General features: G+C 47.2%; 1 protein-coding gene across 4 annotated transcripts; it reads right to left on the bottom strand.

The window, feature by feature from the left end:
- Window positions 1-217: 217 nt before the first annotated feature.
- SPATA19 (spermatogenesis associated 19) lies at window positions 218-10,458 on the bottom strand. Of its 4 annotated transcripts, none has more exons than XR_003762785.2 (8): window positions 10,307-10,458; window positions 10,127-10,183; window positions 7,377-7,499; window positions 6,847-6,938; window positions 6,171-6,224; window positions 3,454-3,520; window positions 2,469-2,553; window positions 218-386 (listed from the first exon to the last, which is right to left on the bottom strand). XR_003762785.2 is itself a non-coding variant. In XM_029074658.2 (8 exons), exons 1-7 carry the CDS (start codon window positions 10,382-10,384, stop codon window positions 2,478-2,480), a joined length of 558 nt encoding a protein of 185 aa, XP_028930491.1. In that variant the 5' UTR covers window positions 10,385-10,458; the 3' UTR covers window positions 218-386; window positions 2,469-2,477. The 4 variants fall into 4 exon arrangements, 2 of the variants coding, with proteins under 2 accessions (XP_028930491.1, XP_028930492.1); XM_029074658.2 differs by having other exon boundaries at window positions 3,443-3,520; XR_003762786.2 differs by lacking the exon at window positions 6,171-6,224.
- Between the last annotated feature and the right edge of the window lie 8,322 nt (window positions 10,459-18,780).

The following is an 18,780-nucleotide window of genomic DNA, read 5'->3' as shown; positions in this document are numbered from 1 at the left end:
AGATAGGGTCATGGCGCCATCTGCTGGAACCTGGTACCTGACTGCACGACCTCTCGCTCCAGAGAGTTAATGCAGCTGCCCCTTGAAAACTGCCCCCATTCTCCCCAACTCAGAGACTCTGAAAGGGGAAGCTGGAAAAACAGGTGAAAGATTCCTCCCTTGTATACAAGGTGACAGAGGAAGGGAAAGGATGGATGGGCGTGAGCACAGGGAAAGATAAGTCTCCTAAGTACCGTGTCTCTTTATTGTCCGTTTAACGAGAAGATCCAGATGTTTTCTTCGTAAATAGCAGGCTTCCCAGCTGGCTTCCCCAACCCCAGGCAGTTCCATGCTGGGCAAACTTCATGGACATGAGGGATTCCAACACAGGCGACTTCTGGATGGGTCTTGGAACCAGAAGTAGAAAAATTAGTAGTAAGTGAGTAGAAAGAGGAAATGAGGGGTGAGGGATGGGATCAGAGAGGAAGGAATTGTAGAGGAGGTCAGGGAGAGGAGCTGGATATTTCTGTTAAATTGGCACCTCCTGGACTTGGGGTGGGGGTGGAGATTCTGGAGAGCCATCTACAGTCCAAGCTAAGTCTAAAGACTCCACCACTCCCCCCTTCAACTGACCCCACCAGATTGGCCCACTAGTCAAAGCCCTGGGGTCAGTTCCATCTTTGACCTGTGCCCTCCCATCCACCTCCTGCTTCCTGGGGGCTGGGACAAAGACCCCTTCCCAGGGACTAGAGGGATCCCCGAAGGACCTGGAGGAAGTGCAATCAGTGGGTAGTAAGGAAGGGGAGACCCTTTGGGGAGGTGGGGACTGTACATTCAGCATCAACCACACACGCAAGCCCTCTCTCTAGGATCAAACCTTGAGTCCTTGATGGGGACTCAATGGACAGTTTAGCCAAGGGCAGTGGGATCTAGTGATCTAGTGGCCAGAGGGTCTGGGAGTCAAGAGGTCTTGGCCAACTGTGTGACACTGAGCCAGTCATGTAACCTCTCTGAGCCTCAGTTCCTTCAAATGTAATATGATGGTAATAATAATATGAGGATAAAGTGTCTGCCTCTCCCTTTCTCATGAGGATGTTGTGAGAGCAAGAAATGCAAAAGCACTTTGGAAAAGTGGAAATGCCCTATAAATTCATTCCATGGTATTCAGTGAGTGCCAATCCCCGAACTAAGAGTTTGAGATAGAACAACAGAAGACAACCAACCATTCCCTGCCCTCAAATATAGTGGGTGGAAACAGAAGGAAATGATTTCCACCAGTTTTGAGGTACATTTTCTTCTCCCCAGGTCATATCCCCTCAACTGTCTCCTCAGCACTGATAAATTCACAGCCATCTACTGAGGCCATTACATAGATATTGATCAACACACCCAATTATTTAAGTACTTATTTATTCACTTATCCATCTTTCCAAACTCATTAGAGCCAGTAGTGTCTCTGTTTCCTCCTAATGATAAATATATTTGTGTGTGCCTCTTATTAGATTGGAAGCTTTTGAAGTCAGGAATTGTGTGATTTACCTTTCTTGCTTTCTTCCCAGCATTTCCTCTCTCCTACTCCTTTCTGCATCATCCTTGCACTTGGATTTGCACCATTTAACCACACCACCCTCTGCCCCATATCACTTTTGTGCATATCTGTAGTTGATGTTTATTTATTTGTATTATTTGTCCTTTTCTCTAGACTGTAAGCTCCTTGTAGGCAAGGAACTTGTCTATCAACTCTGTTATATTATACTCTCCAAAGTGATGAGTACAGTGTTCTGCACACAGTAAGCATTCAATAAATATGATTCAATCAATTGTTCTTATTCAGATCTTATTTACTATGTGCAGAGCATTGAACTAAGCCCTTAGGAGCATATAATACAACAAAATTAGCAGGCACTTTTCCAGTCTGTAACAAGGTAGAGACAGACATTAATACATTAATATTATAATACATAATTTAAAAATATGTCCATAAGTACTGTGGGGTTGGGGTGGGGAGAATACTAAGTGTCCAAAGGTCACAGATTGAGGTGCAGAACAGGGAGAGAGCTGGGGAAAAGAGTGCTTAATTGGGGAAGGCCTCTTGGAGGAGATTTGACCCTTGTAATGCTTTGAAGGTGGAGAGAGTGGTGGTCTGATGTATATGGAGGGAGAGGCAGTTCCAGGCAATGGGGATGACTTGGGAAAGAGGTCAGAGGCAAGATACATGAGATCAGGGTGCTAGAGGAGTGGAGTTCCATCTTGCTCTGTAGTAGGAAATTAGTGAGGTGAGGTAGGGTGGGATGAGCTGATTGAGTGCTTTAAAGACAATGGTAAGGAGGTAACATTTGATTAATAGGGAGGAGGAAGCACAGAATGAGTGCAGAGCTAGTCTTCCCTCCTGCCTGACAAAGATGTTCCTAGGTCTGCATTTGTTTGTGGCGTTGAAAACAGGGCCAGAAAGAGAATCATTTTCAGCCTTTTGCCCACCCCCGCCTCACCTGCTTCTCCTAGCAATCTGAGAACGGGGCTCTGATGGAGGACCGGGTATCAGGAACAACAGCTTCAACCATCATGTGAGACACGCTAGATGGGAAAGAGATAATGTGAGTTGGCAGAGCTCTCCTGGCAGGTGAAGGATGGGTGGGTACACAGAGTGATAGGAGGAACGGGTGTGAGGTGGCCTAGTTCTCCTGGCAGGGGAAGGATAGTAGGCACGGGGCCGGGGAGGAGGGGGCAGTGGCGGGAGGGGTGAAGCAGGCGGGCAACAGGGCCAGGTAGGCAGGAAGGAACCAGTGATCAGGCCGAGGTGATGGAACGAGCTGGTGTGAGGTTACAGAATTCTCCTGGCAGGGGAGGGAAGGGGGAGCAGGTGGTGAGGAGTGGTCAAGTGGGGGTGATGGGAAGAGCTGGTGTGAGGTGGCAGAGCTCTACTGGCAGAATAGAGATGTGGGAGGTAGGGGAGATGGAAGGTCAGTACAAGCACAGTCTGGAGCAGGGTCTGGACACCTGGTTATTGTTCCCTGCCTAATGAAGCTCAGAGAGAGGCCACAGAAGAGCTTTTTCTTACAGAGTGGAGAGTAAACAAGAAGGAGGGAGGAGAGAGTGTATGGGTCTCCTGTGCTGAGAACTTGAGCATTACCAAGGAACCAGGGTGGGAAGCTGGGAAAGCTGAGCAGACATGACCCACAGCCTCACCCCCCTTGCATCTGGCCAGCTGCTAAAGGTACTTCACCCCTATCCTGGCCACCTCCCACCCCCAGCATGAATCCCAATCTGTAGCCTGGTGAACTACAACCATCACTGAGCATCCATTCAAGGGACAGGCCATCAGCAGTTGAGCTCAGACAGCAGCGAACCCAAATTTGCTTAACCTTTTTGGATGTCTCAACCTCTCCCTCTCCCCTCTCCAGGGTGCATCCCCCAAACCCTCTCCCCAGCCTCCCACATCTGAACATTCCTCCTGGAGTCTCACCTGCGTCTCACCTGCTCTATTCTCTCTCGCATTGCCTGGTCTCTCGCCTCACTTGGAACTGGGATGACATGGGTGTGGCTGAAAAGTTCCATTCAGATGCTTAGTCATACAGGTTTATCACCAATAAAAAGGAAACTTCCAGAGATTACAATGGTGGTAGTGTTAAGGGTTTACCATGGGCCGGGCAGATAATAAATACCAGATAATCAGATTGGACACAATCCCTGTCTCACACAGGGCTCTCAGTTTACAGGAGAAGGAGAGCAGCTATCTAATCCCCATTTTACAGTTGAGGAAATTGAGGCACAGAGAAGTTAAGTGACTTGCTCAAGGTTACACATAGGTGACATTATATCAAATAACTCCCCACACTGCTTGCTCCAAGGGGGGATAAGGTTAGGAAAGGTTCCCTAAAAATTGCCTGCCTCTCTTATTCAAAAAATGTTCTTCAGAGGATCAGATTTATGGATTTTCCCTCATGGTACCATAACCAACGGAAAGGTCACGTGATTGGTCATGGTGTTAGTAATAATAATCATAATGATGGTATTTGTTAAGCACTTAGTATGTGTCAAGTTTGTTCTAAGCACTGGGGTAGATACAAGCTACTCAGGTTGGTCACAGTTCCTGTCCCATATGGGGCTCACAGTCATAATCCCCATTTTAATGATGAGGTGACTAAGGCACAGAGAAGTGAAGTGAATTGCCCAAGGTCACTCACCAGACAAGTGGCAGAGCTGGGATTAGAACCCAGTTCCTTCTGACTCCCAGGCCCATGCTCTTTCCACTAGGTCATGCCACTTCTCCAGTTCATTAGTGTTTATTTAATTCTTACTGGAGAGTGAGCACTGAGCTAAGTACTGGAGTAGACACATGATAATCAGATCTAATTCAGTCCCGATCCCATATGGGCACAAAGAGGTTAAGTGACTTACCCAAGATCACATAGTCAGTAGGAGAACAGATTGTAAATTCCTTGAAGGCAAGGGATTGTTTCTACTAATGCTATTATATCCTCCCAAACACTCAGTACAGTGCTTTGCATAGAGCAGGTGCTCAGTAAATACTTTAGACTTATGGATTGAGTGGGACTAGAACCTGGGGTCTCCTAATTCCCAGGCTCAGGCTTTCCCCATTTGGCCACACTGCCCTGCTATCCACCTGCAAAAATCTTCTTGAGCAGAGAGAGAGGCTACTACTGCTCACTGTAGGCAGGAAACATGGCTACCAACTCTGTTATATTGTACCTTGCCAATCGCTTAGAACAGTGCTCTGCACTCAATAAGTGCTCAATAAATACAAATGATTGATTGGTTGATTGATCAGGAGACCAAGAGGCAGAATCACAGTCGGCACTGTGCAAAGCACATCTATGGGGCAAAGGAATGATCAAGCAAACATCTTTCAGCCTCATTCTTTCCCAGCTCTCACATCACATAGCCCAGTACATGCACATCTCTCTTCCTAGCCACATCAAGAAGGAAGCAGCCCAGACGGGATCTATGAGTCTCCTTCAACTGCAATAGTGACTTAATCATCTCTGTCCAGGGCTTCACCATTTCTTCAGGGCCTGGGCACTTAGAAGCAGTTTACCCTAACAGGATTGGCCGAGCCAATTTCCCTGGATTTGACCGAATTAAATGATGTGCTCTAGAATTGCAATCTGGCAAGCCCCAGAAGGTTTGTTGACAGTACTGTGAGTTGGGAGTCTTTACAATAAGGAACATTTCTTTATACACTGCCATTTCCCCTAACTATAATTTATTCTAACGTCTGTCTCACCCTCTAGATCATAAGCTCCCTTTTTGAAGGTATGTGTTATGCATTTACTATGTTCCAGGCACTGTACTAAGTGATGGGGTAGATACAAGAAAATCAGGATCGAACAGTTCCTGTCCTACACAGGGCTCACGATCTAAATGCCCATTTAACAGACGAGGTCACTGCGGCACAGAGAAGTTAAGTGACTAGCCCGAGGTCACACAGCAGACAAGTGGTGGGCAGAGATGGTGTCTACCAAGTCTATTGTATTGTATGCTCTCAAGCATATAGTACAATACTCTGCACACAGTAAGTGCTCAATAAATATCCTTGATTGACTGATTTAGCAGAGGTAAATAATAGCAGGGGATCGAGTTCTTCTATTCCCAGGACAGGATGCCTGCAAAGCATCTCTAAATAATGCCCAGAATTTATGGATTGTTGTGAGTCACGGGAAGCTCCTTGGGTAAATGCTGGGCTTAGCTTCCTATTAGATGGAACAGAGCCAAGCTAATTTTGATGGGAAACTTGATTTCTTATAGCTGCCAGAGTATAAGCAGGATGAATTTTAAGAGCTCTGCTGCTAACAGAACTTGCCATTTCCTTGTTTAAAATAGAGGAGGGACTGGGAGGCAGGAGGAAGGGTGCTGCTGTTGGGATAAGGGGGAGGAGCCACAAAGGGAGGGATTTGCAAGAGATAATAATGTAATAATGTTGGTATTTGTTAAGCGCTTACTATGTGTAGAGCACTGTTCTAAGTGCTGGGGTAGACACAGGGAAATCAGGTTGTCCCACGTGGGGCTCACAGTCTTAATCCCCATTTTACAGATGAGGGAACTGAGGCACAGAGAAGTTAAGTGACTTGGCCACAGTCACACAGCTCCATAGTCTGGTCTTATCTTCATCCCAATACCTGCTCCCTGCTTCCCCACATTCAGCAAATTGAAAGAAGCTTCTGTGCTCTCACCTGGATCTCACCTGCTCTTTCGCCTCGCCGGGGGCTTGGAAGATACGGGTATGACTGTAAAGTACCGTTCAAACATTTCATCATGCAGGATTAATAGCACTGAACGGGAAAAAGTTACTAGGGTGGCTAGGGGGCTTAGAGATATTTGGAATCAGGAGCTATTTCTCCTTTCTTAGGGCAAAACCATGTCTCAGCCCACTGAAGCTCCACTCCTGCAGCTGGAGAGATTTATCTACGAGACCTGACAAGAGTACAGGTACCAAATGGAAAATGGCCATCCCCAGACCCAGAGAAACAATGCTGGGCCACCTCACAGGGGATAGCTCTGGCTTTTTCTTTCTTGAGAACATATGGCTCTTTGGAAAGTACAGCCATTTCTTAGCAATTTGGGGGCTAAAGTGGGGAAAACTTGAAATGGCTTTAAAAGCAGAAAAATGGATCAACTCTCATCACTCCATCTCCTCCTCCATAGTGGTTCCCTGGAGCCCCAGGACCTAGGACTGCAAAGCTCCATGAAGGAGATCTCTTTGGAAATATGGTCAGGAGAGAGTGAGGGAGGGAGAGAGAAAGGAAAGGGAAGGGCAGGTCAGAACAACCAGAACAGGATGGCTGCTGAAAGAAACTGACTGGAATAGCCTTTCCGGGCCCACAACTGAGTGATCCCCGCAGGTGTTACCTCCATCGGATGAACTGAATCCTGGTTCTCTCCTCAAGGACCTCTCGACTCTGGGCAGAGGCCATGTTGGTTTTGGAGGTGTGGTATTTCACCTAGGAAAGGCAATGCCAATCATTGACCTCGCAGAGCCCAAGACATACACCTCTTCCTCTTAAAGCCCCAAACCGCCAGGACTGCCTGCCATGCCAGCACCCTCTCTGGAGTCAAGAGGCACTATGCCTCAAAAGGCCCTAGAGAGAGAGGAAGAGTCACTCCCCTAAACACTGCCTCCCATCTCCTCCTCCTTCTCTTTCTGCTTCTCCTCCTCCTCCTCTCCACCTCTTCCTCCTCATTTTGTCCTCCTCCTCCAACTCCTCCTCTTTCTCTTCCTAGTCTTCTTCTTTCCCCTCCAACTCTTTTTCCCCAGGAAATACCGCGGAACCAGCACCACCCCTCCTCAACTCTGTCCTGAGCTTGTGGCTTCATTTGAGTTTCTTGCTGCCCCCAACTTCCCAGCCCCAGGGAGGTACCACATTTGTGGTCACAAGTACTTCCTGTCCATCTTTAGACATTTGTCCTCCCATGCCGTCTCTGGACACGTGGGCATCATGGATCTGGTCTGGGGAATCACTGGACAGCTTCTTCTTGATGATCTGGGAAGCCTCTTCCTCAGCCTAAAAAGGTGAACAGTTGGTCCCTGAGTCGGAACCCTCCGCTCCTTCCCTCTTGGCACACCCGACCCAAGTTGGCCTAAGCTTTTGGCAAGGATCATTCTCTATGGGGGCATACGCCACGGATGTGCTACCTCTGAACTCAGGGTCAGCCCTCTGACACCTCTCTCAGGTGCAACACCGGGAGGCGGATGTAGCCAAGCCAACGTGCAGCCAGCTTCCTGTTTCGTCCACTGTGGTTCTGGCCTGCCGGAACCAATGTCAGTTTAACCATTGCATCTGGGGTTCTCCTGAGGAGGTTAGCTTCTGAGTGCTGGAGAACAAAGGCCTTCGACCAGCAGGGCAAGCCTACCAGCCGGAAAACCGCTTGAGACCTGGAGACACACCTGCCGAGGGTTCAGGCCACAGTTCACATGCCCTTGAGCTTGTTGTTTTTTGTTTTATGTATTTGTTAAGCACTTACTGGGAGCCAGGCACTGTTCTAAGCACTGGGGTAGATACAAGTTAATCAGGTTGGACACAGTTCCTGTCCCACATGGGGCTCACAGTCATAACCCCCATTTTATAGATGGGGATTACTGAGGCACAGAGAAGTTAAGTGACTTGTCCAAGATCAACCAGCAGATCACCCAGCAGACAAAGTGGGTGATCTGTGCTCTCAGGGACTTTGAGGATGCTCGTTCCTACAGAGGCAGGAAGCCAAGTCAGCCAGCCCTGGGGCCTTGGATCCAGGAGTCCAAGGTAGAACTGGTCTCTCTCCAGAAATACAGTGGATGCTGATGAAACTGATTCTCTTTCTGGCCTTCCAGGAAGGATTGGGGTGCAGCTACTGTTGAGGAAATTGGAGCAGCAACTCCAGGGCTGGGTGGGGACCTATTTTTCAAAGTGGATGATCCACCAGTAGTCCTTTTGGTGGCACCCATGTCTGGCAAAGAACCTCAATAATGTGTGTTGGTGGAGTTCAGAAACAAGACAGGCCTTCAGGTTCATCCTGACAACTTCTGTAACAACTAATTCCCCAACCCTAAGCCCTGAGACTTCATCCCAACAGCCCTGAGGATTTTAGCACTTTCTGTTCCTCTCATGGCTCCCAGGGATTGAGGACCAGGCACCAGATAAATTGCTTTTACTGCTTATAGGGGAAATAGCAACTGAATATGACCCCAACAGCAATTTCTAGATTCTATAATAATAATTATGGTATTTCTTCAGCACTTGGCCAAGCCCTGTGGTACATACAAGATACAGTCTCTATCCCACACAGGACTCAAAGTCCAAAAGGGAGGCAGAACTGGCATATTGTCCCCTTTTTCTCCCAAGATGAGGCACAGAGATTAGTAACTTGCCCAAGGTCAAGAGCCTAGACTTGAATTCAGATCTTCTGACACCCAGGCCCAAGCTCTTTCCAGCAGACCACCCAAATACTTCTCTGTGGTATATGTAGGAAATAACAGACTATGGAACCTTTACTAAATCCTCTGATTCTGAAAAATCTTGAGGCTAGAACTAGGTGAAGCAGTGTGGCCCAGTGGAAAGAATATGATCTTGGGAGTCAGAGGACCTGTATTCTAACACCTTGCTTGCCTGCTGTGTGACCTTGGGAAAGTCACTTAACTTCTCTGTGCCCCAGTTTCTTCAGATGTAAGACAGAGGTTCAGTATCTGTTCTTTCTCCTACTTAGATTATGGACCCTACTTGGAACAGGGACTTTGTCCAACCTGATAAACCTGTATCTACCCCAGTGCTTAGAACAGTGCTTGACATGTGGTAAGTACTTAACAAATGCCATAATTAATTTTAATTATATGAGATCCCTTGAGTCCTCAGTCTAATCTAATAGGATTCCAAATCCCAAGGCATTCACGGACTGGTTCATTTTCCTGAAAAACATTCAGTCCCTATCTCTTCATTTCTCAAAACTTTCAAAGATGTTCATTCATCTCTGCGTCATACAGAAACGCCTTGCCTTTGGCTTTAAGGCCTTCAATCAGCTCTCTCCCTCCTACCTGACCTCGTTGATCTACTACAACCTAAGCTGCACACTTCGTGCCTCTAATTCCAACCTACCTCAATCTTGTCTATCTCATTGCCAACCCCTTACCTAAGGCTTTCCTTGGGCTTGGAACTATCTCCTACCTCCCCCTTTATATCTGACAGTCCACCATTCTTCCCACCTACAAACTCCCCCCCTAAAATCATATTACCTCCAGGAGGCCTTCCCTGAAAAGCCCACATTTCCTCCATCTGCCCACCCCTCTGTGATGACTCTGAACCTGGCTGTTTACCTCTTAAGCACTTTGATATTCACCCCAGCCCCATGGCACTTATTTACATATCCTTATACTCTATTTCCCAACCTGTAATTTATTTTATTGTTTGTCTTCCCCACTAGATTGGAAGCTTCTTCGGTGTAGGAATCATGTCTACCAACCCCACTGTACACTCCCAAGTACTTAGTTCAGTGTTCTTCACACATGTTCTCAATAAGTGTCATTGATTGATTGATTGATTGATTGATTGGGTCAAATCAGGCTTAGATAATCATGCCCCTGAGGACTGCATTGGCAGGTACTCATTCCTTTCCCTGAAGCCCAGAGTCCTCAACCAAGTCCCCCAGTTCCCTTCCTCACCTTTCTCAGCCAATGTTGCACCACTGTCACGGCCTCAGACTCAACGACTTCAATATCCTGGAACAGATCAGACAAGGTCAGCGCCAGCCTACAACCTGCTCATCCCCTTCCCGTAGCCCCAGCTCAAAATCTCGGCTTCTTGGTTACAGTGTCACAACATGGCAGACCACGCCCACTTACTGGACTGATTTGTGGGGGGAAGGGGTAACCCAAGCGCTTCCTGATGAGAATGTATATGATCCATGTTGTAATAATCATCCTTGGCTTGAGTGGGCAGAGCTACTTGCTCCCCCGCTCCCTCCTTCTGAAGGCAGTCCCCTCGGAACTCTCCCAGCACTGAGGCGGGGCGCAGATCAATTGGTCAGTGCCTGGTGATGTCACAGTGGCCACCATCGTCTTGTGCCCCATGGTTCTCCTGGGATGCAGCAGGAGAGGTGGGAGGGGAGCAGAGGGGAGGGCCAGGGTAGTGGAAAACCAATAGTCCTAGGTTTAGGAGGAGGCACTACCAGGTTGCATGGGGCTGAACATCATCCTTGTTCTGCTGAAATCCATGTTCAAAGATATGAAGAAATAAATAGTTTCAGGGAAGCATACACACAAAGGAGCTCTGGGGGGAATCCAGCTCTCAGAGTTCAGTCTTTTTCCCTGGACCCATCCACAGTCTTTTTGGCTGCCCTCTGAGCAACTGGGTGAGAGCAAAGTGTGATTAGAGGCTCCCACAACTAGGCCCAGTCCTGCATTGGCTGGCTGGATGACCTTGGACTGACCTTTTTGAACCTCAGCTTTCTGAACGGTGAAATGTAGACTAGTTTCTTTTTACTTTTTTTTTTTTACTGGGTTATGTTAAGCCACACTTGTTAGGTGGCAGGCACTGTACTAAGTGCTGGAACAGATACAAGATAACCAGCTTGGTCACAGTCCCTGTCCCATATAGGGCTCACAGCCTTGGGCTTTGGAGGCAGGGCTCATGAGTTCGAATCCCAGCTCTGCCACTTGTCAGCTGTGTGACTGTGGGCAAGTCACTTAACTTCTCTGTGCCTCAGTTCCCTCATCTGTAAAATGGGGATTAAGACTGTGAGCCCCACGTGGGACAACCTGATTCCCCTGTGTTTACCCCAGCGCTTAGAACAGTGTTCTGCACATAGTAAGCGCTTAACAAATACCAACATTATTATTATTAATCCCCACTTCACAGATGAGATAACTGAGGCATAGAGAAGTTAAGTTACAAACCCAAGATCACACAGCAGACAAGTGGTGGGGTCAGGATTAGAACCCAGGGCCTCTGACTCTCAGATGTGCGCTCTACCTCCTAAGCCATGCTGTTTCTCCACTCAGTTCCCTGGGTGGCTCCCTCACTCACAACCAGGAGGACTGTCCTGCCCCCCAGGGAGCAGTCCCAAAACAAGGAGCAGAGAAGAGGCCTTGACCTCCCTTCAGATCGGGGGACCTGACAATTCCACCCGCTCCCAGCTGCCTCAAGGATGGCCATTAATTAATTAATCAATAATATTTGCATAGAAATGTGAGGTCCCTGTGCTAAATGCTTGGGAGAGGATGATTCAACACAGTTGGTAGACACATTCCCTTCCTTCAATGAGTTTACAGATAAGCAAATCAAGGCACAGAGAAAGTAACCTGCCCAAGGTCACACAGCAGGCAAAGGGCAGAGCCGGGATTAGAATCCAGCTCCCCTAACTCCCAAGCCTGTGCTCTACCTATTAAACCACTCTGATCACTAAAGAAAATGGTTAAGGGGGAGAGGAGTTGTGCAATTTTATGCAGTTTAGAAGCAAGAACATCTGTTTAGGGTTATATTGTACTCTCTCAAGCACTTAGAACAGTGCTTTGCACATAGTAAGCACTGAATTAATTAATCTAAAGTGTAGACTGTAATTAGTGTCCGTTACCTCCGGAGATGCTGCCTTCTGGTTGAAGGAGAGATGGTTGGCCACCTTTGGCCATCCGATGACCAGGAGAGGGCACCAAAGAAAAGTAAGGAGAAAGCAAAACCTCCTGGACCTGATCGGAATATTTCTTGGGCAGTGATGACACTGGTGACAAAAATTTGAGCCCTGTTGCCCACACAAGTATTATTCAATTGACAAAACTGAGGGAGAAGTTAATTTGCTGCAAATCAGTGGCAGGGAGAAGAGTAGAAATCTTTCCCAGAGTTGTGGGATGCCTCTTGAATATCTTTAAGAAAAATTAATGAATCGCCTGCCTCCAAAGACCTTCTAGCTCCTTGAAGATGCTCCAGGAACATGAGGAGGAGGAGGAGGAGGAGGAGAAAGAAGAGGATTTCTTTTAGGCTAGAAAGGTTTTCTAGAGGCTCCTCACTAACAAACCTGAACTGCCTCCAGAGTCTAAGACACAGAGATCTCAGCCCAGGAGCAGCGTTAAGTGGCAGGAAGACTACAGAATCCCAGGTGGTTTCCTCACCCTAGGTCCCCCTGGGTCCTGATAAATCAATTAATCACTCAATCGAGGATTTTTCCGAGAACCCTCAGTCACCCACTATTTCTCACTCCTAAAGTAGTAGAAAGAGACCTGCAGAGCACCAACCTCCTCACTGGGCCTCCATCTTCTCAGTCTCACCACTGACCCTTTGCTCATGTCCTCCCTCCTGCCCGGAACTCCCTTCCCCTTCGTATCTGACAGTCTACCACTTCCCCCATATCTTCAAAGCCTTACTGAAATCATATCTCTTCCAGGAATCCTTCCCTCTCAGCTCCACACCCTTTTCTCCATTCCCACTACATCATCTATGCATTTGGCTCTATAGACCCTTAAGCATTTTGATACCCTGCCTCCTCCTCTATTAACTTGGATCCAGAACCTTTAAAGCACTTTGATATTCACATGACCCCCACCCCAACAGCGCATACATCCATATCCTTATACTCTGCTACTTCCCTTAACTGTAATTTATTTTGATATCTGTCTCCCCTACCTCCCCTGAGGGGAAGTATCATGTCTATCTATTCTATTGGAACCTTCCAAGTACTTAGTACACTGCTTTACACATAATAGTCTCTAAATCAATACTACTGATTGATTGATTGATAGTAGTCATCGTTCAACACCATGGACCTCTATCCCACCTCAACTTGGACCCACAATGGATCCCATCATCCCTAGTCACCATTTCATTTCTACCTTCACTAACCCTGAAATTCCACTAACAGACCATGACCTCCTTCCTGACCTGCCATCTCACCTACACACCCTGCCACTAAATGGTTCTCTTTCCTAAAAGAGACTTCTGATCTTTTTACACCCCTGCATCCATTCTCTTACTCCCTTCTGTGTTGCCCTGACTTGCTCTCTTTATTCATGCCCCTATCCCAGCCACACAGCACTTATGTACATATCTGTAATTATTTATTCATATTAATATCTAGCTCCCCTTATAGACTATAAGGTCACTGTGGGCAGGGAATGTCTGTTTATTGTTATGTTGTACTCTCCCAAGAACTTAGTACAGTGCTCTGCACACAGTAAGCTCTCAATAATTATGATTGTCTGACTGACTGACCAACTGACACCACATGGCCATCATGCCTCACATGGACTCCCTACCCAAACTCCTCTCTCTTGATGCTCAAATCTACACCCTTAACACCACCCTGTCCTCCAAAGTTAAATCATTCGCTCCACTGTCCCTTGGTCAATCACTCCCCACAACTCCCAGCCCTGGATCATCTCCTCTGTATGCTTTCTCCCAACCTGTCCCAGTGTTGCAGCTTGTTATTGGTGGAAAACAGGCACCAGGGCAACTTGGATCACTTCAAATCCATCTTTACCTGCTATAACCCTGTCTTCTGCTCAGCCCCACTACTACTACCTTATCGATGCCTATGCCCAAGGTCCCACCAATCATTTTAGCCCTTTATTCACACTTGATGCTCCCAGTGTCCCCGCTTTCCCCCTCTCTTACTCCTAATGACTTCGCTAATTAGACTATGTGGTAAATTCTTGGGATCCAGGCCCCTAGGGAGTCCTTCTGGGGGCATGGCTTCTGGGGGCTGCATGGCACTAGGGGATGCGATAAGGGCCAAGTGATGCTCCTTCCCTAAAGAAAGTGGTGCTTATCCAACAGGGACATGTAATTTTTTTATGGTATTTCTTAAGCACTTACTATGGGCCAGGTACTCTTCTAAGCACTGGGGTAGATACAAGGGAATCAGGTGGGACACAGTCTATGTCCCACATGGGGTTCAGAGTTGTAATCTCCCTTTTACAGATGTGGTAACTGAGGCACAGAGAAGTTAAGTGACATGCCCAAGGTCACACTGCAGACAAGTGGCAGAGCTGGGACTAGAACCAGGTCCTTCTGACTCCCAGGCCCATGCTCTATCCACATGGCATTACTCCTCCATGTAAACATCCAAAGCCTCCTGGAATAGGCCAATCCCATTTGGAACCAGGTGTGAGTATAGCCTGGTCCAGATGATAGGTTGTTCCAGAAGACTTCTTGGGACTCAGGGGCAGGTTTAAATAGGGAAATAAACCTCTGAATAGTGGGTTCTTCTCTCTCCAGATCCTTGGAGGGAATGGGAGTCTGCCAAACCACAACAGTCAGAACACTAAGTTTCCTGAAGCTGGTCTCTCTCCCAAACCTACCCTCTAAGCCCATTCAGCTAAAACCTTCTTTTTCCCCATCTTTTCTCTCCCAGAGACTTATTTTCCCATTGATGCTTTCAGTCACTTAGGTTTCTGCTCCAGCAAAATGAAGGCTTTGATTAAAAACCCAAATAGGCAATGGTGGCCTGAGACCCATTAATACTATCTGTCTCAATCAATGGCATTTAAAGAGCATTTATCTTGAGAAGAGCATTATACCAAAGGGCTTGGGACAGCGCAATACAATAGAGTTGGTAGCTACATTCCCTGCCTGCAATGAGTTTACAGTCTAGAGGGATTATTACAGTCAATTCCAGATGATTTTCTGATCTCACACACCCATTCCACTCCCTGAGTGCAGTTGCCAGGAAGGTTTCCTTTCCAGTGAGTGAAACTGAGTGGTTGAACACAGGGGGGACTCGATTTAATATTTCAAATTCTGAGCATATTTATGGGAATTGAGTTTCTCCTCATTCAGTGGGAATTCGAGAAGACTTAGGAACTTCCATCATCTCTCTCCTCCATTACTCCATTTACCTGTTGCCATTTCACAGATGAGATAAGGAAGCACAGAGAGGTAAAGTAACTTTCCTAGGGATCACACAGCAAATTAATAAATAAAGTGAGATTAAAGTCCTCAAAGGAATGGAATCTCACAGCCCCACAGAGGAGCTCTCAGTGTTAATGCTACTGCCAATAGCTACATAGTCCCCTCCTGACTCTCCCCAACTGTGACTACTCTTGCCCAGCTCAGCAAGTTCAGAGGTGCATTGCAAATATCTGACTGCAACAGAAATAGAGACTCATTCATGGCATCCCATGAAAATTAACCAAAAAGGAAATAGGCGAGACAGAATATATCTAATTTATTTTCACTCCACTATTATGTTTTCAATAGGTCAACTGCCAGGATTTCTCAATAATCATCATCATCATCATCATCATCATCATAATTGTGGTATTTGCTAAGTGCTTAGTATGTACCAAGCACTGTTCTAAGCACTGGGATAGATACAAGGTAAACAGGTTGTCCCACTTGGGGTTCACAGTCTTCATCCCCATTTTACAGATGAGGTAACTGAGGCACAGGGAAGTTAAGTGACTTGCCCAAGGTCACACAGCAGACAAGTGGTGGAGCCGGGATTAGAACCCACAACCTCTGATTCCCAAGCCCATGCTCTTGCCACTAGGCCACAATGCTTCTTAAGCCCTCTGGCCAATGTCTCTTCTGGCCACCAGTCTGATTTATTTTGGGTGCTGGGCATTTGGTCACTTGAAACTATTAGGTCCTTGTGTGGAGGGATCAACTCTATTCTTTAATACTCTCCCAAGTGCTTAGCACAGCACTCTGTGCACAGTAAGCACTGAATAAATATGATTGATTGACCTGGTCATTTTAACTTTATTTTAGGCTCTTGAATTGAAAACCATAACACCATGGGTGATAGAGTGAAGGATTTCTCTTGAAAATGCCTTGGTGATATCAGTACATGTCATTTGATTGCCTTATCTGGCTGATATTCGCCAACTGGAGTAGTAAAATATGGAAGGCAAAAAAAAAAAAGTGCTAGACTACATAGTTGTTCAGATGAGCCTGTGATGTGACATGGCATAGGTTGAGGGAAAGGTATTAGAATTTTTTAAGTCAATCTGAAGGGCCCGAATTGCATATTATTTCCACAGTTTCGCATGTTGACACTGGCTGTCCTGACTCTGAGCACGTAAAATGCATTCATTTATTCCAAGGAATTAACTCCAATTTGAATCCAGACTCCAAAAGGGAGATATGCAGGTAGAAGTCAGGAGGCTAGCTGCATTGAGGTCAAAAGGAAAGGGGTGGAAGAGGAAGTGGGGATTAGGTTTCCCCAGCTGTCTCCTAAAATGGCATAACAGCTACAACTGGGAAGAGAGCAAAATCAGGGCTTCTTGTTCTAAGGTCACCAAGGAAGTTAACTGGAGAACAATTCTTACCCAGAGCCCTGTCGTCTGGCCTGATGACTCAGGCAAGGAGTCACTCAAAGGAGGAAGCAAATGAATTAGGGATTTAGCCAGTGATTTTCTGGCATCCTGCTCATGCTATACACCTGCCCAGCACCAACTTTATTTCCAACCTACCCAGAAGTCACTGGCTATTTCAATTCTACACTGAGAGGTGTTACCTATCCAACTGTGGATTTCCACAGTGAGCCTGTCCAGGGCCAGCTTCACATGGGAAGCAGGTGAGGCAGTCCATTCAGAGTGGCGGTCGTAGGGCAGCAGTGGATGAAAATATGAAAGCAACTGGCCTCAGGTCCAAACCCCATGGCTCTGGGGCTGGGGGAAGGGTAGAGCAGGGACACTCTGGGGAAAAGCTCTAGGCTTGGGCTTTTTGGGGGGGTAGAGGGGGCTTCTGGCCAACATCATTCATACACGTGGCATCATATGATGATGTCATCCCAAGTGATAAAACGAGACAAACCTTTCGCTGCCCCAGGATGGCCAAGTGTCTTTAACTAAAGCCAGCCCTGAATCCGTCTCCTCATAGTTAAAATTCAGCCAAGGGCCTCACCTCACTCACTGAGGAGTTAGTGAACAAAAGTCCAGCAGAGGAGGGGGAGAAGCAAATCAAGGAGCTGCAAGGGCTTCTAGGCATGGTTCCAAGGTTGAGATGCCAGAACAGGCTAATGGGAAAGGCTGAGGAGTCCCCATCCCCAGAAATCAGACTATCCCCTCTGGGTGAGAGAAAGAGGAAGCATGGAGGCATGGAGTCTAGAGATGAGACCACCCAAATGACTTCGACTCCCTTCTGGCCTCAGAGTTATTTCGACCAATCCCACCAGAGATGAGAACAGTGAAATGCACTTCATTTTTTTACCAAATTTTTATTTATATCAAAATACAAAACATTTCTGAAGCAGAGTAATGTTACATGAGAAGCAATAAATGCTAAACTTTTTTCTGATCAATTCCCTAATTAGTCATTCATCCCCCCGCGTGGAACAAAACATAGCAATCCCCCTCCCCCAAAGATCCTTCCCTGGGGACATTACTTTTTTTTATTTTTTTTGCTTTTTGCCTTTTTTTAAATTCTATGAACATGCAGTGTAACTGGTGATGAGTTGTTTAGTACTCAAAAAGCCTGAAAATGCCAGCCGGTGGCGTCTGGGACAAGAGGCCTGAGTTAAGGCAGGACAATAAATTCTCTTCCTCCTGAAATTATGGGGACTTTTGTTTGTTGGTTGGTTGGTTGGTGGATTGGTTGGTTGGAATATAGGTGTTTTCTTTTTTATTGGCAAGTCTAAGGTTCAATGCATCACCTTGGTGAACAAAGTGGGCTTATTGCTTAGAACCACAGAACTGGGAGTGGCTTAGGAGTTGCCTCCTGCATTAGCCAATTGGGTTAACTCATCACTGGAGGGGCGGGAATGGAGTACCAGGGGATGGCCAATTGGATTTTGCTTGGGGGCTGGGGAGGTTGGGGGTTGAGGGGTTGCGGGGAGATGCTGGAGTGGGCCAGCCAGAGAAAGCAGACTGTACTCGTTGGAGGCTTTGGAGAATTGGGCCCCCACCTCTGTGCCATATGGGGGAGCTGGGTAGGGATAGAGGAAGGGGGGCCAGCCTGGTGAGTCCTGGAAGCCTAGGATTTGGGCATGAAGGAGAGCTGGGACAGACAATCCACCAAGCCCATGGGGTAGATTTATAAGGAGCAGTCACTGACCATTCCCCACACACCTCTACTCCTGACCAAGGGGGGAGAGGACGGCAGACAGGACACCTGTGTCCATAACTGAGGCTACATCTGAGCCCAGCATGAAATAGCACCTGGGGGAACAACACATGCACCCCCTGCCCCCTCTGAACATGCACACACCCCCAAGTCCCCACACACGGTCCACATTCCCTTACACACACCCAACTGGAGCATGGAGACCTACGGCCCCTAGGCCCCCCCGGGCTCCCTTCCCCGGTCTGCCTCTCCAGCTCTCCCTCATGCCACCGAGCTGACCAAACCTAGCCCAGGCTAGCCCGGCCGGCTGGAATTCCCAGGC

This window comes from Ornithorhynchus anatinus, chromosome 11, assembly GCF_004115215.2.
Source record: "Ornithorhynchus anatinus isolate Pmale09 chromosome 11, mOrnAna1.pri.v4, whole genome shotgun sequence".
NCBI lineage: Eukaryota > Metazoa > Chordata > Mammalia > Monotremata > Ornithorhynchidae > Ornithorhynchus > Ornithorhynchus anatinus.
This window is presented reverse-complemented; position numbering and strand designations above follow the sequence as displayed.

Bases quoted from the DNA above. Each gene is read 5' to 3' on its own strand.
- SPATA19 (XM_029074658.2), bottom strand. From the start codon at position 10,384: ATGATTATTACAACATGGATCATATACATTCTCATCAGGAAGCGCTTG. The intron at 10,184-10,306 runs GTAAGTGGGCGT...GATCTGTTCCAG, and splicing joins TCCCCCCACAAATCAGTCCA to GATATTGAAGTCGTTGAGTC. The intron at 6,939-7,376 runs GTACTTGTGACC...TGCCTTTCCTAG, and splicing joins TGTCTAAAGATGGACAGGAA to GTGAAATACCACACCTCCAA.